The sequence below is a fragment of the Populus alba genome, chromosome 11 (genome assembly GCF_005239225.2).
Source record: "Populus alba chromosome 11, ASM523922v2, whole genome shotgun sequence".
NCBI lineage: Eukaryota > Viridiplantae > Streptophyta > Magnoliopsida > Malpighiales > Salicaceae > Populus > Populus alba.
In genome coordinates, this window is record NC_133294.1 from 5597367 (window position 1) to 5620244 (window position 22878).

A 22878-nucleotide genomic window follows, 5' to 3' on the forward strand; every position below is an offset into this window, starting at 1 on the left:
ACCTTTGTCACAATGTGGTATTGACCAGGACTTTCCAAAATTAAGGGGGAAAGGTATGTTATCAATGAAAATTAGAAGTTGCCACCTAGTAATTTAAGAAAACTAGGGATCCTAAAATTTGTGTCAGATCCAAAGATTCAGGTAAAGAGTTAGTTATGTGTAAAGAAAGAACAATGTCACCCTTTACAACATCTTTTTTTTTTTTTTTTTATGAAAAGTTACCTTTGCTATGTGTTTTTCTTTTAAATTCATCTTTTTTATTGCCTTTAATTATGTTAATTGTTTTAGCTTATCTTTTTTTAATTAATTTCTAATTATTTTATGAAAAAATTGATGTCATTCCGAAAAACAAGAGACTAGTTCGATTTGGTTATTTGAAATTTTTTTGGCATCGATCCCTTTTAGAAGGAGATTTAGCTTGTTGAAAAAAACCTTCGATGGTGGTCCTAAACAAAAAGACTTATAAAATAGGTTAAATTAAAGTTCTAGTTTTTTATTTTAAATTAATGCCTAAAACTTCTCAAATTTTATTTATAAGATTTGCTTAAAACATTGAAAGTAAATAACAAAATGTATTTTTTTTTGTATTTTGAGAAACAATCAGGGTTAAGTTTTTTACTTTCTTTGGTATGTCAGTCTGATAGGCATTTAGATTTTGATTAAGTTTTAATGGGTTTAATAAACTTGTTATTAAAATCAAATATGCATGCAACAAATAACTTTTTTTTTAGAAAAAAGAATATTTTTTAAGATGCCAAGACAAAATAAAAACTTTTTTTTCAATTTTCATGCTAAGATAAGTATTTTTTAATTGGATACCAAAAATATGAAAATATTTTTGGTTTCTTTTCTTTTCTTTTTTCTTGTAAACAAACACACTTAATAGAAATTTATTTTTATGAAAATATGGAATATACAAGAATTGGTTCTTTTGAAAGTCTGACCGTAATGCACATGAAGGATACACTCACATAAATTTGATGTTATTTTTTTGTATTTCTTTTTAATTGGATACCAAAAATATGAAAATATTTTTGGTTTCTTTTCCTTTCTTTTTTCTTGTAAACAAACACACTTATTAGAAATTTATTTTTATGAAAATATGGAATATACAAGAATTGGTTATTTTGAAAGTCTGACCGTAATGCACACGAAAAGTACACTCACATAAATTTGATGTTATTTTTTTGTATTTCTTTATCTTTTTTATTAAACTTAATCCAAACCCATGCATATAACCCAACAGATGGATTTTTTTTTATTGTTTCACTTCTTTTTTTTTCAACTAGAAAACTTCTTGAATTATCTTTTAAAAATGGATTGTTCTTCTTTAGTTTTATTTTAAGCTTGTTTGCTTTTGTGTTTAAAAATTTTTTTTTTTATTTTTTTATTTGCTTCAAATTTTAATTTTTTTTTTATTTTCATATTGTTTTGATATATTGATGATAAAAATAGATTTTGAAAAATAAAAAAATAATAATTTTAATGCATTTTCAAACAAAAAATATTTTAAAAAGTAATCTTTACTATAATACTAAACGAATTTTATTTTATTTTCAAAATCTATTTTTATTTTATTTCATTTTTTATAGTTGGTTTTTATATTTTTTAAAATCTTTTCTCATTAAACTCAATGGGATCATTTTTTTATGTGTCATTAAAATAATGGTCACATTAGAGTATGATAGATCAAAGTAACTAATTAAGCGCAACATTTATCACTTAAATATTTAAAACTGAAGGTTGTGCATTGAAATATAAAATTAATAGAAGGTTGGACATTAAAATTGCTTCTTATGACCTAATTTACCTGAGAAAATCTGGTAAAAATTAATTAAAAAAAATCATCCCTATGTTTCATTTAGTATGATTTATACTTCTAAAATAGATAATGCATCAAGCACTTAAGTTGGCATTGGCCTCTATAATTATGAAACATTTTTGTTATTTCTTGGAAAGCATTAGGGACGAGATTCGTCAGCAAACTTCACTTAATATTCATACCTATTATGAGTTGAACAAACTGCTTGAAAGCAATCGATTTTCAATTTAATTCATACCTAATGGAGAGTATTATGGCATTTTGAGTGTGATGTTACCAAGTCAGAGGCATTGGATTTAAGAATTTTTGCAACTACTCCTCGCATTGATTATAGAAGCAAATACAGCAAACCCCAGGCACTGTACTTACTATCCTTTTATCTTCTTTGGCAATTCAATTTAGAGGAGTTGAGACTCTTTTGTTGTCGTAGATCAATAAACCAATTTATTGCATTGAACTTCGAGGATGGTTTATTATGTTCAGACCAGTGTTGTGTGCTTTATTTCAAGGTTAGTGTTCCAATGAGAAGAACTCAAATTTGATTCCTTCTATACCCAAATTTTGAGAGACGCCGAGTCTAGCTATGAGACACTTGGATAAAACATGGCTAGAATTCAAAAGTGTTTTGGAAGTATGGTAATAATTGTTTTTCAAAGTATTTTTTTATTTAAAAATACATCAAAGTCAAAGTCAATTAGCTAGATCAATAAGCCAGAACTCAGAACCCCACATTGGCTTTTCTTTTTAATTGTTATTAAATATAAGCATTGGATTCAGGTAATTGACTGTATATTTACCCTCTTAAAGGAAAATGCCAAAGGTACTCGAGAGGTAATAATCTCTAACATCCCCTGAGCCTGGAGACTTGGCACCGTTGCCCAAGCAGGCCGACTCAGGATATGAGCTGCTATCTCGTTAGAACACGGATGCCGTTTGACTTGGGTTTAAAATTCTTTGGGTATTGTCGCTTTATTGCCACCAAAACCAGAACCTTTGGTTGAGGGCCAACTCCAAAACTACGGGAACAAGCAGCCTTGCTGGTTTCACTAATTGTTCTTATATCATCGTTTATACCTGATGCTCTCATATGAATCATATCAACCCTTTCTCATGACAAGGCATGAGCAATGGATTTATAGCTTAATGCAGAAGAATCTAGCCAATGGTTACAGGGAAAAAAAAAAAAAAAGGGAACAAAATTGAACTGATGTACAAAACTCATATTACAACTTTAGGCATCGAAGTCCTCCCTGTGGATGTTACATAGCTCCAAAGGGAACTCGCTTATAAAATAAGTAATTCAATAAAAATGGACTGTATTCCTTGCTTTGAAAAATTTAGTAAAGCAAATTCATGGCAAGAAATTGAAAGGGACTAGAGGAAAGCACATGTTCTTTGCTTGCGGGGTTTCTTTTTTGGTTTTGGTGGCCGCAAAGCAACCTTTATTGCAGCATCAAACACGGTCTTCACATTCTGAAAAGCAAGGATCAAGAAAGAATTACAATCTTGAACACTTTAAGAGGGTTTTTTTTTTTTTTTTTTTTTCCTTTAATGATAGGCTGTAGATGATTTAAGATAATGCTCGCCTCTTGAATTGAGTTTTAATATATCAAGTATATCTATTTACCTGTTGTGTTTTGGAACTGCATTCTATGTAAATTACAGCACCGATCATTTTCTTCAATTCTTCACCCTGCACATCAATCTCATATTTAGGAAGTCAACAGTTAAAGGAATTTCATAACTCTTAAGTTGGATGACATGCCTGAGCTGTTGTTATTGGTGCTGCTCCAGGATGATCAATTAAGTATTGCTTGTCTTCTCGCAAATCTGCAAGTGGATGGAAAACTATAAGATCAGACGTGACAGAAACATTGGTGAAAGATCAGTTATAAACAAGAAGTGACCGAGGAAACAACAAATACAGACGCAGATGCAAGACAAATTTACATTCTCTTCTGTCTTTTGAACATATATGCAGATGAATTGTCATTTACAAGAAGGTTTTCCAACCAAGATTGTTCAGGTTTATGATGATATTGCTTACCAAGCTTGGTTCCTACAAGCACAATTGGCACATTTGGAGCATAATGCCTTAGCTCAGGTATCCACTGTTAGTGATGAATACAATGATATCAGTCAAATTTCTATTTAGATGAAGGTGTTAAACTGAGAAAAGTTTTTAAAACAATTATGAGAACAAAAAAGATTTTAGACCAGAAAGGAAATAACCTTTTTATAGATGTTCTCATAACTGGCCTTGCTAATGAGAGAGAAGGCCAGTAAAAACACATCAGCTCCTCTGTAACTCAGTGGCCTTAGCCTGTTATAGTCTTCTTGCCCTGCAAAATGGCACAATTCATCACCCAAAGAATTCAAAAGGTACAACTTAAGAAAACTTCCATGGCATTCTTAACACAATTGAAGTCAAATCTATCCAGAAACTACTCCAGATTGGCTATATGGATCCAATTCGCATCTCAATCAAGAAAATACAAGGAACTTACCTGCGGTATCCCACAATCCAATATTCACTGTACTACCATCTACCACCACGTTAGCACTGAAGTTGTCAAACACTGTAGGAACGTAGTCCTACACAGAAAAAAAGAAAAAGAGCACAATATAACTTTGGAATTAATTCCATGCCTTCATATTGAAATAATCCATCACAGGGAAGAGTAAAAAATGTACCGTTGGAAAGGTGTTGCTAGTATAGGAAATGAGCATGCATGTCTTTCCTACAGCCCCATCTCCCACAGTCACACACTTGATAAATCTTGCTGTACTCATTTTCTTGATCCCTAAGCCAAGCTGCTGCTACTCTTCATATGTTCTATTTCTCTGCTCTTACACATATATAACAAAATGTATAATAAGAAAAGAAGTAGCTTAAATACGAATATTTAAAGTGAGAGGATGGCTTGTACAACCTCTGAGCCTAACATCACCCACTAGAGCAGTAACTCATCCAATTTAAAATGATTGTTGCAAAGCTTTTCTTTTCTTTAAGTGCAAGGCCAGAGCTAAGAAGATGTGGGTAACAAATTAAGTAGGTTTGGTGCTGGTTGTTGGTTAAGTGTAAGAGAAGGGAAGCAACAAATGATAACGACAAGGAAAGAATTGCTTGATTAACTAATGCAACAATGATGGAAATTAACAGGAAATAAAAAAGAGTTAGCCAAAAGAGGTCAAAAAGTTGTAACCTATAAGTGTTTTATGGCTGTCGCCATCATTATTGGTGGTCTGTGCATATCTGAGCATAGAGCTTAGATCAGATTAGCTTGCCTGATCCCACTGATGTCTTCTGCTTAGGTCCAAAGTAGAAAAAACAGAGTTTAGGTTACCTGTCCGGTGTCTACTGTAATCTTTGTTATAGAGTCTATTAAACTGAAAACAACAATTGATGGGCCAAAACCTCCAGACATAAAGGGCTCTGGAGTTTACTATGTAGGCTACTACAGTGCAGAAATAGGCATTTGAAGGCCAACGTCCCTAGGTTAAACCTCACAACCACCTATCTAGCACGTGCATATATTGCCTGAAACTAGCACTTCCAGTTGATTTTTTTTTTACTTAAAATAACTTTTTATATATTTTTCAGATTGTTTTGATTTATTAATATTAGAAATGATTTTTTTAAATAAATAAAAACTTTATTTTAATATATTTATAAGTAAAAAATATTTTAAATTGCAATCACTATCACAATTCCAAACAGGCTATTAATCTTTCTTGATAAATGGAAAGCTTCTTTTCATAATCATCGCCTCTGTTAACCATAAAACTCAATGCTTCAAGCATTCACTGTATTTCTTGCTTGAAAAAGTGGGCGAGGTGTTAATGACTAAAGGAAAATGCCATGAGTTAATTCCATTGAGAAAGGTAGTATTGCATTAATTCACAAAGGGCTAAAGCCAGTAGCAATTCCAGCAAGCATCGCTCAAAAACAGGGGACCTCAAACTTAATTCATTCCTGGTCCAGTTGGCCCAGCGAAGAATCACACACCAAAGACACACTACTCCGAATAAAGTAGCTTACTCAAATTCAAAGCTAGATTTATGTTTCCCTGTCGCCCCTGAATACGACGCATCCGGTAACGAAAAATAATGGAGTTCATTTTAATTTATAAGTGAAAACCCTTAAATATTAAGAAATTTTAAAAGTACTTAATTTTATATTATATTGTCTCCAATTTTATATAGAAAAAACTAGAAACTCCTAATTGTGCTGAATAAGAAAAATAAAAAAAAAAAAAAAACTAAAATCAAATCAAATCAAATTAACTAAAAAATATATTTATTTTTCAAAAATAACTCATGCATTAATCCTCCTGGATTAGAAGAAACTTGTCCTCGAGTTTAGAAATCAGTTAAAAACAATCCTTACCTTTGCTTAGGCTACCTCGTCATTGGTTGTACTAACATGATTTTGCAATAACAATATTTAACGTAGTAAAAATAACATACTAGTTTTTGGATGTCTTTTTTTTTAGAGAGAATTTTCTCATTTTCACCTATATAAGTATGTTTTGTTCTACAAACTCTTTCATTCATGATTATTCAATAACATAAAACAATTAACAATAAGGAATCATTGAGCTTTGATATATGTCTTCTAACCATGGTGATTTGAATACATATAACAACAATAATCAAGAATCGTTGGGCTTTGTTATCAACTAATCTAGTTAAGAACAAAATATAATGAGGTTTTTATAATTCAAAACCCTCAAAAGATCAAAAACACTATCTATAAGGAGACTCCTCAACAACTACCTTACAATTTCTCACATATATTTTCAAAAATCCTTCACTTGATTTTTTATTTAAAATAGATCACTATTTATATAACTAACTTTAGCATAATCATGTTTATAAAACCTTTTATCAAATAATCCCATAATAATCACTTTGGCCAACCTTCATGCAGCTAACTAAGGACAATCCATAACCTTAGTCTTGATCTTATAACAACTAAGTAAAAATCTATGACTCGAGTTTTGATCTCTCGATGACTAAGTAAAATTCATAACTTTAATCCTAATCTCCCAACAACTAGGTAAAGTTCTCATTCCAACGGTTAAATATTTATTTTTTTAATTCAATCTTATAATGTATCACTTTATCTAACCTTAATCTCTCTCAAATCTTATTTAAAGTGTTTATCCCCTAACAATTATTCTTATGACAACATAAAACCCTTATTTTGGGGAAAACAAGAAAATGAGAAGAAGAAAGCTTCATTTTCCCTCCCATAGCAACCAACCAACTAGAAATTTATAGTTTTTCCACTAGGCAAAGCTTTCTTGGTTCTTTTAAATAAACCTCTTAGCTACTAATACAATTTACACTAAATTTCATTGATTTTATCTATATTCTCTCATAGTAAAATTTCAATATAATTTTTTTTATTTTTTTCTCTCCTAAAAAAGGGTTTACATATATTATATTTTTTTTTTTTTCTTACATCATGATGTACCACTTTTTGATTGAGGTAAAACCCATCGGAAAATACTTTCCCGGAATTCACTTTATTTACTTTCCCCGGAATTCATTTTCCAAAAGGAATTCACTTTCCTGCAAACAAACGGGGCCTTAATAGCTATTTAAATTCCTTGAATATTTTTCATATTTTTTATGAAATTTTAGTGTACTCCCGACATCCCTTGAAATTTTAAAGGTTAGGGTGTCTTTTATGTCGGTCATACTTATAACCGCATCAAGTCTCAAAGATGAGCAGCCTCTAATAGATGGACCAATGTAGACATAAAAGGTTGGCAAAATGTGTTTGTAACCCTGGTATAAGAAATAGCTCAGAGGGCTGGGGCTCAAAGGTTTTGGTCTTGAACCTGTCAACTGTTGGTGAACTACTGAAACTACCTTTACAATGAGAGCGGGTTGTTACATACCGGTCAATAAATGGACTAGGAATGATCTCTTCAGGGACCTTCTGCATATACATCGAACAATCAACTCAAAACTAGTACAAGCAACACCAAGACTTGTAGCCCAGCGGTAGCAAGGAGTTTCTTTGCCTCTGCATCCTGGGTTCAAGTCTCAGCGTGTATGTCTGTCACCCCCGCGATGCTTTACATGCTCACTGGGTTTGTAGGATGTCCAGTGAGCCGTGGGATTAGTCGTGATGCGCGCAAGCTGGCCCGAACACCCACGTAAATAAAAAAAAAAAAAAAACTAGTACAAGCAAAGGGAATCTAATTGTTAAATTAAGTTGTGAGATCTTTTGGACAACTATGGAGATGTTGGACAAGGATTACAACAAAATTTCTTTTGATTACAACAAAATGTTTTTTTAATTGAATCTTTGAATTAAATAAATGGAATAACAGTATTCAATCATGAAAAAAAAGAATAAATTCAAAAAACATATTACCGATAGAAACTAAAATAGAATTGATATTCAACCAATCCTAAGTGATATTCCATGAAAATCCAGTGGTTTAAAAAAATTTTGTTTAAAAAAAATTATCCGTGACCATTTGTGCTCATGTTATCATGTAATAAAAGATCAAAACTGGAACATATAAAGAAAAATGAAATGATAAAGAGGAAGAAGCTAAGCTTTTAAAAAATTATACCGTGACTAATTCTAAGGTCCTATTTGTTTTTATGTTTTAAAAACGCTTTTAAAAAATTATAATTTTTTTTCTTTACTTTAAATTAATATTTTTTTATTTTTTTAGATTATTTTGATACACTAATATCAAAAATAATTTTTTAAAAAATATATATTATTTTAATATATTTATAAATATAAACATTTTGAAAAAAAAAAACACAACCATATTTTCAGATTAGACTACACGTATCATAATTCCACCATAACTACACCACATTGGCATAAGATATGACGAAAATTATTCACATTTATACAGATTACTTAAACCATATTAAAGATTTCTTAACATTAAGCACTAATGAATCACTTAATTATTATGACTATCACTCTTTCATGTGGAACTACAAATTCTCATCCAATGATCTTAACGTGTAAGCCGTCAAATTAATTTCTTTGGTTCATTTGAAATAATTTAATATATTTTTTGTATGGTAATCTCAAAGTTTAAATTCAAAAGGCTCAAAAAAAAAAAAAAAAGGAGGCAAAAATCTTTGAATCAACCCTTTATAGTTAATAATATATAATGGCTTTAAAGCAAATTAGGAATCTTAAACTAACTAATATTTTAACACCAGACTTAAAATTGGACTAGAAATCCCACATGGATTGGGATTTGGACACCAACAAGGCTAATAGAATTAATTTGAACCGCCACAAGGAAACCTTGTGCTAAAACATTGGTTTTACTTTAAACTTGAACTCCAAACCCTCTTAAAGCAAAATCTAAGAATACAAGATTTGACTTACAAGACTCTATCGGCATAAAATCGCTCTTCATCGAATTCCTGTAAATCTTCCTGAAGATTAATGGAGTCTTACTTCTCAATTTTGTTTTAATTCACATGCGATTAACATAAGGGCTCCTGTATATCCTTCTTCTAGCTAGCTCTTTACCATGTATTACACTCTTATCTATCAATCTCAAATAGGGGTTTTCAAATTGCGTTTTGCTTGTTTTTTTTTTTTCCCCCGAAAAATATCTGCTCAACAATGTCCGCTGGAGGCATTATCGAAGGCAACAGTAGTGATAGTGCAAGCAAGTGTGCATCATGCAGGCATCAAAGAAGACGTTGCCCCAATGATTGTATTTTGCGTCCATACTTCCCATTAAGGAAACAGGAAGAATTTGAATCTGCTAGAAGGGTTTTTGGGGTAAGCAACATGGAAAGGATGTCTTCAAGAGGCGTAGCGTGGTGACAAAAGAACTTGAAATCTACAACAGATCTCAAATTCGAGTAGAACGTGCACCTCTTGTAAAAACCTAAGACATTGAGGTTTTATTTACTCACTTAGGACTCATAAAAAATGTGTTTTTAAAAGTGGAGTTTTTCTCGAATAAAAAAAAAAAAAAAAACATGGAAAGGATGTTCAAAAGCCTTGAAGTTCAAGACATAGCAAAGGCAGCTGAGTCCATGATATGGGAAGCATCATGTTGGAGCAAAGACAGCATTAATGGGCCTCTTGGGTGTCTGAAGAGACTAGTTGATTCAGAAAGACAGGAGAATCAGCTACTGTTGTTCATGCACAACAAATGTTAGGCGAGGGAGTGGATTCTCATAGATCAGCGAATGTTGCACCAGATCCAAGTAGGGTCAGAGGGACAAATGTTCTTCAGGCACCTTATCATGTAGATAATCAAAATAATGTAAAATGATCTTCGAGATCAGGCTTCTTAATTAGAGGATATTTTTAATTTTCAACAACTACAAAGCCCAACCCAAAGCACTCAGGTACATAAAACAATTACCTTTTTTTTCATATTTAATTGCTTATAAAATATTCTACACGATTTTTTGATAAGTCCTATAAATTAGTGTGCGCGCTTGTGAAGCCAGAAATTTTTCCTGCTACCCTAGATTATTAAATAAATATATAATTTTTTTAAAAAATAAATTATTAATTCATGTACTTGAATTTTTAAATTAACAGTAAAGTTTTAATTCAAATACACTACCCAAAATATTAAAAAATAAATTTGAAAGTATATAAAATTAAAGTGAAAGTAAAAATAAATTCAATATTAAAGTTATATTCTTCGATATTTTATGAAATATAATTCATTTATAATCGAATCTGAATCGATATTATAACAACCCCTTCAATCGGGATAAAATAACAATCTCATGTCAACTAAAAAATAAAGTAATTAATTTTTTTCCCTCTCTCAATTCTTCCTTCCTTCACTTGATTCTTCCTTAGATTAATATTTTATAAGTTGAACTTTGTAAGTTTACAAGGTTATTTTCTCTCTTTTTTTTCCTTGGATTTTTTTATGTTTTTCCCTTACTTTTCTCTCTTTCTCTCTCTCTTTTTCTTTTTTTTTTTTCTATTCTGCTTCTGCCCAGTCAACAACATATAAAAGGAAGAAAGAACTAATTTGTTTTATTTTTTAATGGACAAATAATCATTTTACCCTTAATGAAGTCGTTTTGCTTTTATTTGACGTTTTTTTTTTTTTAGCATTACCAAACTCTATTCATCCTAAAAATTTTAACGAGATTTTATTCAATATATTTTAAGATTCCTTGTAAAATTTCAGCTCAATCTAATGGTCGGATTAAAAATTACACTCAATAACGTAAAACTGGTCAAATTGTGATTTTTTATTAAATTTTTGAATTTCTCCAAAAATTCTGAAATTTTAACCTAAGCTAAAATATCATATTAAAAGGCTCCATGTAAATTTTCAGAATTTTTTGATATCTTAATTAAGAATTACAAATTTTTTATATATAAAACTAGTAAAAATATATTGACTTAGACTAGAACCCATCTTAGCACATGCATGCCTCCGTCCTTGTGTGTGTGTATTAAGAACATTACAAGCATGCTTTGAAATTTTTTTACTTTTCATCTCAGTACGGTTTCTGCAATCTAGAAACAAATACTAGTAGAAATTTTTATTCTTTAGCTTATCAAAAAGAAGAAAAAAAGTCGATTGCTTTCTTTTGCATGGCTTATTAAATACTAGAAACCAAGTTTCATGAAAAACTAAAAGAGTAAATTAAAGAATCATGAAAGTCTAAAAGATTTTAATAGATATTTAATATATATAATTATAAATTTTATAAGACTAAGTTGCTTTTTAAGATAATTTCAGGTGATTAATTCGATGTGAATGTTATTTTTTGTCCGTTGTTGTATTTTTAATTTTTAAAATAGAAAATATAAAATAACAATAATTATAAACTTATAGAGGAGCTAACAATGTGGGAGAGTGAAAAAACATGACAAGCAATATCGAAGGAAAAATATCAAAGCAAAAACCCTTGCAGTAGCTCCTGTGTTTTATCAATTTAACAAATTAACTCTTTTAAAAAAGATTTATGAAATATCAATGAAATAAAAATAATCAAGCTTTTTCAAGAAAAAAAAATTGAAAACGTTTTCTTGAAAAAAAAAATATTTTAAAAAAAACTAATTGCAAAAATTTTAGTAAATAAAAAAATTGAAGACACTTAATCATAAACCTTTTAAATATATAATGTTTAATAAAAAAACATTAAAAAGGAAAAAAATTATTTTTTATAATATTCTTGAAATTAAATATTTTTATTTTTCAAAATAAATTTTAAAAAAATTGCAAAATGCTCAACCATTAAAATATTTGAGAATGCCTGGGAATGTTTTTTTCAAAAGTATCATGTAATCACTGACAAGGAAATTTTTTTAATATTATCAAATATAACAGTTTTATCTGATATTCGTTATATTAATTTTATCTGTGCATTTCAAATGTTTTTATTCCTTAGTATTTTATTTCTTCAACATTTTAAAATATTTAATTATTGAGTATTATTTATAATTGTTTTTTAAAATGTTTATTCAAAAAAATATATTAATGTTCTTACTCCTCAAACATTTCCTAAACTTTTTTAAAAAAAATAATTTTTTTTATTTCTTAATAATTTTCCAAATGTTAATTGACATAATTGGTCTTGTAATTAAATGCAATGCAATCCAAATAGATTGAATTAGCTACATTTCTCAAATATAGGACAAAGTTTAATCAAAATTCCGAGTCCTAAGAACTAATTGAATCCCTGCGTCCTTTTTTATTTAATATTTTTTATTTATTTTCTATCAATATCCAACATGTTTGCCCCATGAGGAGACCATTCAACCTTGCTGTCGGTAGTTAATTAGGCAATAAAGGAATTAGTGTTGGTGGTTCGTAACCAGTAATGGGGTTTGAATGGAGAATCTTGAAAATTAATTTAAAATTGGGCCTTTGCACAATTCACATGCCGAAGTCATTAGTTTGAAAAATAAAATCAACTGGGGGATTAATGGATTTTCCTTTCTATGGTCGTATATATATATATATGTAGGTCCAAAACATAATGGGAAAATGAAGAGCCGGCCCGACGGGCGACCATGCCTCAAAAACCAAACAATAAATAGCTCTCTCATTTGCAATGTTAGCTCCTAGCCTTCATTTGTTGTAGAATTCTTCAATATCATCTTTGATTTGTTATTATCAATTTCTTGGATCTCTTCGAAATGAAAAGGAGATTATGGTTAGTGTTTCCTTCTCCCTGAACCCAATGAGTTAGCATATTCTTTTCTTCAATATGTGTGCGTGTGTGTCTATAGTGCATGTTGTTGTTGTTATTTATCTTTCATAATTTCTTCTACTTTTTGTTTTTCTTTTCTTTTCTTTTGGTTTGGTTAGGTTAGGTTTTTTGCATCTATACTTGTATAGGATTATGTCCAATCAGTTTAAAATTAGAATATTATATATGAGAAGGGATCGAGGTGAACCTCCCAACATTATTAATTTGTTTTCTTTTGAAAATTATAGAGCTTTTTTGGAAATTTTATTTTTAAAAAATATTTATTTATTCATTAAAGATTTTCGAGATTTTCTTCTGAAAAAATAATTTATTAAACATTTCCAAAAACTTTAATTGATAGTCATCTTACTCAATAAGTTTAATCTTATTGGATAAATCTTGCAAACATAATATAAAAGTTGACACTATTTTTATTCTTTTTTACAGACCTTTATTTGCCAAATCGACAGAAACACAAGGGCTAGTTTGGTGGGATCAAAACGTTCTGTAGGGTAGCAAGCAAGAGGCAAGAGGCAAGAGGCAAGAGGCAAGAGGCAATTAACAACTTCCTTTTGTTTTCTTTTCTACAGTTTTTTGAAAATATATTTTGTATATTTACAAAATAGTCCTTATCATGGCCTTTCTTGAAAATCAATTCTTGAATAATTAATAATTATAAGAGAAGGGATCGAGTTGAACCTCCCAAAATCAGCCTCCACTAGAGATGGATTACCCCTCAAAAATCACCCGAAGGAGGATTGGTGAATCGGTGAGTGAAGGCTGGATACGAATAATAATAATGTTAGCTTTTAAAATCTTGAATTCTTTTTCAATTTATTTTGTTTTTCGTTTTGTGAAATAAGAAAAAGAAAAGAATTGCAGGTGAGATGAGAAGAATTAAATAGGAAACAAGGTATTTCTGGAATGAAAGCTACTTAACGAAGGAAGGTTAATAACTTGATGCTAGGCCTAGCCATGGGGTCTTCCGATTATTTTTCATACTACAAGTACTAATTAACCAACTTCAATTAAGTACAGGGACTAAGTTATAATTAACCTTTCATAATTTCCATCTTACCTTTGTCTCTTAATTAATATATAAAAGCTCTTGTCATTTGCTGTGAAAATAAACAGTAAAATACTAAGGTTTTCTTATTTTAGTCCTCAAAAGTTTTAAAGATTTTTTATTTAATTTTATCTTTCAATATTAGGTTTATTAGGCATTGTAATTTATAATTTATTTTGATTTATTTTTTATATAATTATCTTGATCTTATAACCCGGGTCACTAGTTTTATAGGTTAGCGTGTTGACTCGAGTCATTTTCTTGTCATCTTTTAAATTAATGTTTTTCTTAACTTTATCCTTCAATATTGAATTAATTGGGAATTGAGTATCATAATTTTTTTTTAATTTGTTTTTTATAAGATTATCATGATCTCATGACTTAGGTAGCGCGTTTTGTGGCTTAACCTGGTTAACTCAGGTTTTTTTATCCTTTATATGTGTGTGTGTATTTTTCTTTAATTTTATTTTTCAATATTTGGTTAGTTGAGAACTAGAATTTATAATTTTTTTACTTGTTTTTTATGGAGTTATCTCAGCCTCTTGATCTATGTTTGATAAATGAACCCGGATTGACCTGGGTTATTTTTTTTCTTTTAATTTTATCCTTCAACATTAAGTTTATTGGTAATTATGCTTCACAATTTATTTTGGTTTGTGTTTTATAAGGTTATCCCGATCTCATGACCTAAATTGTATATTTGGTTGTATTCAGGTTGACTCGGGTGATTTTTTGTATTTTTTTTAATTTCATTCTTTAATATTGAATTGAATAAGAATTAAGTTTCATAATTTATTTTGATTTACTTTATATGGGATTATCTTAGTTTTATAATCTAGGTTTGACAGGTTAATTTGAGTTGACTCAACTTATTTTTTTAGTTAAATATATTTTTATTTTCATTCTTCAACATTACATTAATCGAGAATTAAGATTAATATTTTTTATATATAATTATCAGAGTTTCATGATTTGAATAACGGATTTAGCAAATTAACTTAAATTGATTTAAATTAATCTAATATACTGTTATTTTAATATTTAAAAAAATATATTGTTTTGATTTTTTCTTAGTCAAATTATTTTTTTTATCAATTATTCAAATTCTTTTTTAATCTTTTACCAAATTATATAAAATCAATTCTTATATTATTTTAAAAAAAAATATTAAAAAAACACATTAACACCATCTATTTATTTTTACTTAAAAGCAAAATATAGGCAATGATGTACATGTACCTGCTGGTGGATAGATAGTCAGGTGTCATATGCTACTTTTATTCTAACCACGTGCACGTTTGGTCTTTGATTAAAGCCATCTTTTCTTTCGTCAAATAATTTGTCTTGTGTTTCTTCCATGAATTATCTTTATTTATTTATTATTTTCTTCTCTTAAAATCCACGTGATTCATCCAAGGGACCCATAGTATTTACGATTGCGATGAGCTCACAAGGATTGTCAAGTCATCATCTAGAAGGGTCCCTCGTGATCCCTTTCACTGGTCATCCTGATGATGTCACCGATGATGCAACCACTGGAATCTAAGCTTAATTACGATTTACAAGCCAGCTAAGAGAACCATCATGCATTCAATAGTTTCTTTTTGGCTTTTAGCACAGTAAACTAAATAGTAAAATATTACACTTCAGAAAATATTAAAAAATAATAATATAAATTGATAAGTCACAAGTTTCACACGTGGCTTGTGAGTCTCATGCTAAGCATTTTTCATAGGCCACTCTTGTTGTGACCTACCGTGCACCACTGCTATCTCTCTCTTCTTTCATTGCGAACACCCATCTATAAAGCACAACACCATCTCATCTCACCAACGTCTCTCTACTGAATTTTGGATATCACAACTACCACCCATGTTCAACACTTGAGATATATTGCACACTTTCCCTCTATTAATTTTATAAAATTTGTGCTAATTGTTGATTTTGATATTAAGGTTTAGAATTATGGGTTTTTTTTTTTGGGAAAATAAGGTTTTTTTTTTAATTAGATTAATTAGCTATAAAATATGTTGACTTAAGATGTTATTTTTGTTATTTTTAAAGAAAATCAATGATTTTAGGTTGTTGTTGATTATGAATTAGGATTATGGTAAGGGTTTTTTAGGTTAAATTAGAGATTTTGTTAAATTATGTATGAAATATGTTAATTAGTTATGAAATACATCAATTGGATTTATAATCTTGTTATTTATGGCAAAAATTAAAGAATTTCATTTTTTTTTTCCAATTATGTTATCATTAGGATTTTATTGGTAAATTATGTACCTTAATTAGCCTCATAGTATTTATAAATTAGACTTAGATTTTGTTGTGCTGTTTGACATAATATCTCATAGTATTGGAATACTATGCTTTTATGATGTTATTATTATCAATACCGACAATAATGCAAGTCACAATGAAGGAAGTAATGAGTTCATAATTTTTACATTAGATATGTCTCTTAACAAGCTATTCAAAATGTTATATGATTGACTTGACTAGAATAAATTTGAAATTAAAGTTGAAATTACTTAGAAGATTATGCAAACTAGGGTTAGTGTTGCTCATTATTTCAATGTATCCATTTTTAGTGACAAAAGTGTTCATTCAGTGATTGGTTTTTCAACATTAATATGATGAATATTCAAGAGCTCTACTTGAATAGTAAACCTGTACAAGGAAGCTCTTCTAGTATGGAGTTTACTTGGATGTCAAATAACACTTAAAGGACCACACGAGTATCACGAATAGGTAGTTCATCTAGTTTAGGTGGTAATGTAAGGAACCAGATTTTGGTATAAGAAGTTATTAACATAAAAGCTCGATTGGGTATGTTTGCTTAGTTTGTGTAAGGAATATTTAGAAAAATAATTCAACTAAAATAGTGATACTAACACTACTGAGTGTTGGAGTGACTGAATTTATAAGGATGAGAGCTAGATTTGTGATAAAATATGAGATGGGGTTGTTATTTTTTTTAGTGAAAGAAAAAAATGAAAAAATAAAAGTTGTTGTTGGTTATAACACTTTTAAATTTACCAACAAAACTTTTGTTAGAAACTAATGACGAAATACTTCCCTCGGTAGTTACATAAAAAAATAATGATGTGTTATTTTACTAGTTGAATCATCGACAAATATTTATTGATTTTTTAATTATTTTTATTTTTTAGAAGTTCCATTGTTAATTAGCGATGAAAAATTTTCATCAATAATTATATAATTGATATTTTTCATTGCTATTGTTATTAGAAATGACAAACGATAAACTTTTTATCTTTAATTTTGTTGCTACTCAATCATTTTCAGGGTAGTGTCTTAAATAAGATTAGAATTTTTGTGATACTAATTGTCATTTTTTAATGCTCATGTATGAAAGTATATTAACAATTTCTAGAAAAAAAAAGCATATATAAATGCATGAACACAAAGAAAAATAATTTTAACTGAAAAAATGTAATTTTTTTATCAAGAATTTAAATTATTTAAACTCTTAGAAATATTTATTCTTATTACTATAAAATAAAATAAAATCTAGACTTTAAGTTAATCAATAACAAGATTCACCAAAAATTTATAGCTTAATTATACTAAAGAAATAAAAAGATTATTTAAATCCATTATCAATTCCATTATATTCCTTTTAGAATGGCCTATATACTTTGTACCATGCCTAAAACAAAATAGAATAAAGTAAAATAAATGTCATTCTGCTTAAAATTTTGAATCATTCCGGATTTTTCACTCAAATTCCAGCAAAATGTTGAGGGTTTCCTCCATTAATTTTGTTTTGGACTTAAAATAATCATGCAATGATCCAAAGGTACAAGACTCATACGACTTTGTGTGGAGAAGGCATAAAAAACAAGGAAACAATAGCATATCCAGTGTGTATAATAAAACAAGTGCTACGATGAATACATAAATATCATCATGATACAAAAATAAAATATAGGCCATAGTATTAAATTAAGCATCTAGTGCACCAGCCATGACAGACATTTGGTTAATAATATTATACTCATTGATAAAGGTGTCAATGACACAAATCTATGATCCTAGTGTTGGGAAATTTAAATTATTTAAATAACATGGTTAGTTGATATATTATTTTTGTTGTAATTAGGTAGATTGAGGGGGGAAATGATATTTTTTATAAATAATAAATATTGATAAAACAAGTGGCAGGCACCTGTGTGGCACATGTTTACACGTGGGTGTTGGCTATGTTGTTTGGATAGCACGTGAGACGTTTATTGATGCTTAAATGGTGGTTTCTAGAACTATGTATGAATCATTTTAGTAGATTTCTAGCTGGTGTGTGGTGAATATAACTCAAATTTTGCAACGATAAATTCATCTTGAAGAATCACTTGAATTTAGATTATGATCTTTTTATATAAAATTATTTATAGAATTGATTTTTTTTAATTTTATCTTTATTTAATTTTTTATATATTAAATTGAATTTATTTTTAAATTTCACCCCTTATCATCTAATTTTATTTTATTTTTTCAATTAAATATGGTCTTTATTCTTTTTATTTCTATTTGTTTTACTTTGAAAAAAAATTAGATTTAAATATTATTTTTTCAATATAATCCTTCAACATTAGATTAATTTTTTTTTTTCAATTTTAGCTTTCAGCATTTGAATTATTAAAAACTTAAATATTGATAAGTAAGAACGTAGTTTGACTTAAAATAATTTCAAGATAACATGTTTTTTTAAATATTAAAATAATAACATATTAGATCAATTCAAGTCGACTCACTAATAAAAAAAAATGAACTTATTAAATCCACATTGGTCATGGATCGATGTAGATTTAATAATTTTTTTAAAATAATTTTTTTTTTATTTACATGATAAAAAAAAATAGATGTTAGTAGTAAACAACCAAATTAAATTTAAAAAATGATTACAATGGATTGTAAAAAACACTTGCTAATATTACAACAAACATTTCTATTGTTTTATTCAAGAACAAAGTAAAAATGAAATGAAATTTTATAAAATAATATAAAAAATATATTAATTAACTTAATGTTTTTTTTAAGAAAATATATAATATATTTTATATAAATTAATTTTAACAAATTAATTCTATTTATTTGAAGAAAAATAAAACAAAATAGGCTAAGCACGAGGGCTTGCCAAACCAGGCTATCACTTGGGCTTTTTTTTTTCTTCTCTAAACAAGACAGATAATACATCATTTACGGAGAAGAATGATGTGTCATCTGTAAAGGTAGATAACTTGTCATATGCAAATCTAATTTCTAACCTCTAAAAAATGCTGTGAAATTTAGTTGGGTATTAGCTGACCCAAAAACTTAATTTTAGCCTATTTTGATTTAAAGACACCTAGAAAAAACCCTTATAAACTCAAAAAACTAATTCATCAACAAAAAAAAAAACAAATACAAAATGGATTAAAAATATAAAATCAATTTGGAAAAAAAAATCTTTCTCCAACTAGATCTAAACTTTCTAGCAATATGAATACTCGAAAACACGTTGATAACACTTTTATCGTCAAGAAAAACATATTAATGCTAAACTGAACCATTATTTTCAATAAAATTCTACCAATCAATCTCTTTTTCATCCTTCATTTGTTTTTTATGATTCTCTCTCTCTTTCTCAAACTCCCACTATGAAATGCAAATAAAATTATATGATATGCTAGAAAGGAAATTTGAAAAAATCTAAAGGAAAAATTAACTTAAAAGGTGCTGACATTTTTTATTTAAAAAAAATCACTTTTTTTTTCTTTAATTTTGACATTCATTCTTTTTTTTTTCAAATAATAAAATTAGATTTGTTTCATAAAATTTAATGAACTTTTAGGCAATAATGATGTACAAAGTCAATAATGACGTGCTACAATCGTATGCCACGACAAAAGGACGACATGAACACCATCCAATGGTATTCATGTGGCTTTTATCCTTGTAAAATAACAGTAGAAAGATATAATTAGTACATTAAAAATATAAAAACATTAAAAATAAATATTAATTTAATAATTTTTCAACCAAATAAACTATTAAAACACTGTAAAAACCTATCCAAGTACATTTAATATTTTTTTAAAATATTTTTTTTATTGAATTACATGATAAAATATACACAATCGTAATTAAACAACCAAATTAAATTTAAAAAATAATTACAATGGATTGTAAAAAACACTTGCTAATATTACAACATATATTTCTATTATTTTATTCAAAAACAAAGTAAAAATGAAATGAAATTTGATAAAATAATATCAAAAATATATTACTCAACTTAATACTTTTTAAGAAAATATATAATATATTTAATATTCATTAATTTTAACAAATTAATTATATTTATTTTTTTTAAAAAAAAAATAGACCAAACACGAGGGTTTGCCAACCCAGACTAGCACTTAAGCTATTTTTTTCTTCTCTAAACAAGAAAGCTAATGCATCATCTACGAAGGAGAATGATGTTTTATCTATAGAGATAAATAACTTGTCATATGCAAACTTAATTTCTGACATCTAAAGAGTATTGGAAGACTTTTCAGATATTATTTGATTTAAAAACTTAATTTTAACATATTTTTATTTAAAAACACTTAGAGAAAATCCTTATGATCTCAAAAAACTAATTCATCAACTTCAAAAAAAAAAAAAAAAATACAAAATGGATTAAAAACATAAAATTAATTTTTAAAAAAAAATCTCTTTTTATCTAAACTTTTCATTAATATAAATGCTCGAAAACACTTTGATAATCAAAAACATTTTAATAACACTTTTATCATCAAGAAAAACATATTGATGCTAAACCTAACCATTATTTTCAATAAAATTCAACCAACCAATCTCTCTTTCATCCTTCATTTGTTTTTTATGATTCTCTCTCTTTCTCAAACTCCCACTATAAAATGCAAATAAAATTATATGATGTGCTAGAAAGGAAATTTGAAAAAATCTAATGGACAAATTAACTTAAAAGGTGCTGACATTTTTTATTAAAAAAATCACTTTTTTTTTCTTTAATTTTAACTTTCATTCTATTTTTTTTTCAAATAATAAAATTAGATTTGTTTTCATAAAATTTAATGAACTGTAAGGCAATAATGTTGTACAAAGTCAATAACGACGTGCTACAATCGTATGTCACGATGAAAGGACGACATGAACACCATCCAATGGTAATCATGTGCCTGTTCTCATTGTAAAATAACAGTAGAAAGATATAATTAGTACATTAAAAATATAAAAACATTAAAAATAAATATTAATTTAATAATTTTTCAACCAAATAAACTATTAAAACACTGTAAAAACCTATCCAAGAACTGTTCGGGTGGTTCCGTGAACTTTCCTGAGTAATAAAAGTTCGGAAGACCCCACACAACCTATCGAAGTTTAAATACAAGTCTAGAGCCCCGTTTTCCACTCTTCAAGCTTCTTCCCGAAACCCCAAAATCCCACGAAATCAACTGCAGCCAAATCCCCTTCCGAGCAATAAGCGAACCATGGTATTAAGCTCCCAGAGCCATGAGCTCCCCCTTAATGAGAATGACTCACAAGACATGGTCATATATCAGATGATCAACGAGGCCGGTGCCCCGAACAGCAGTACATATAATATACTTCCGAGAAGCCAAATCAACGCCTCAGGCATGCTCCAACCAGCGAGGACAGTCATAGCAAAGAAGCATTACCGGGGCGTGAGGCGTCGGCCATGGGGCAAATATGCCGCAGAAATTCGTGACTCCACAAGACACGGGGCTCGTATATGGCTAGGCACATTCGAAACGGCGGAGGCGGCTGCCCTGGCTTATGATAGGGCTGCTTTTAACATGCGTGGCTCTAAGGCCCTCCTTAATTTTCCGGCTGAAGTGGTGGCTGCTATATCAACTCAAAACTGTCAGCCAATTTTTAGTTCAACAAGGACGTCAGGTAAAAAAGCTATGGATTCATGTGGTAGCTCTAGCACAATAACTATTGCAACATCACAATCTGAATCGGAGAGCAGCACGAGTGGGGAGTCACGCCGTCAGGGGTCGGATAACCTCGAGAATTAATTACTCGCTTTTGCTTAATTTTGTTGAGATAGCGAGGGAAATCTCTACCTGGAACGTTTTGAATCGTTCTTCTTTCTTTCTTTCTTTTTTGTCTTGTTTTTTTTTTTTTTTTTTATTGTTTTTTGGGTTTGTATATAAGAAGATGCCAGTTTGTATGGTTTTAGAGTGCATCAATGCACAAATATAATTGCATCTTTAGAGTGTTATTTCGTAATAAGAAAAGTGCCAGAAAGGCCAGGAGCAAATAAGAGTTATAGGGAACTAAATTAATTCAACCTGTCCTAAGATTTAAAGCTGTGATTAAAAATTGAAGTTCATACGCAGTGTATAAAAATCCTAAAATCCTGTGGTTCAAATGTTAATTAACGTGGATGACCGCCGAAAATGTCATTGGATCCAAGAATTATTAATTAATGTCATTTGTGTTTAGCAAGTCTAATATAAAATCCCTTACGTCATGTATTATTTTATATAATTTTTATTTAAAAACATATCGAAATAATATTTTTAAAATTTTATTTTTAATATTAACATATTAAAATATTTAAAAACATTAAAAAAATTAATTTTTTCATAAAAAACCTTTCATAAAATTTTTTTCTAATGGCAAAAACAAACACAAACAATAACAATAACGTAATCTATCTATTCTCCCTCACATAACTGTGCAGGACTTTGATACATAAAATCACCGAAACAAATTATCGAATTGATAT

General features: G+C 28.7%; 2 protein-coding genes across 3 annotated transcripts; one reads left to right on the top strand and one right to left on the bottom strand.

The window, feature by feature from the left end:
• Nucleotides 1–3001: 3001 nt before the first annotated feature.
• On the bottom strand, nucleotides 3002–4902 carry LOC118062668 (rac-like GTP-binding protein RAC13). Of its 2 annotated transcripts, XM_035076507.2 has the most exons (8): nucleotides 4756–4902; nucleotides 4517–4666; nucleotides 4330–4417; nucleotides 4055–4164; nucleotides 3870–3933; nucleotides 3588–3652; nucleotides 3450–3515; nucleotides 3002–3295 (listed from the first exon to the last, which is right to left on the bottom strand). In XM_035076507.2, exons 2-8 carry the CDS (start codon nucleotides 4613–4615, stop codon nucleotides 3197–3199), a joined length of 591 nt encoding a protein of 196 aa, XP_034932398.1. In that variant the 5' UTR covers nucleotides 4616–4666; nucleotides 4756–4902; the 3' UTR covers nucleotides 3002–3196. The 2 variants fall into 2 exon arrangements, with proteins under 2 accessions (XP_034932398.1, XP_034932397.1); XM_035076506.2 differs by having other exon boundaries at nucleotides 4517–4842.
• Nucleotides 4903–21496: 16594 nt separating this feature from the next.
• On the top strand, nucleotides 21497–22576 carry LOC118062667 (pathogenesis-related genes transcriptional activator PTI5-like). Its single transcript, XM_035076505.2, has one exon. The coding sequence runs from the start codon at nucleotides 21611–21613 to the stop codon at nucleotides 22160–22162; it is 552 nt and encodes a 183-aa protein (XP_034932396.1). The 5' UTR covers nucleotides 21497–21610; the 3' UTR covers nucleotides 22163–22576.
• The last annotated feature ends 302 nt before the right edge of the window (nucleotides 22577–22878 follow it).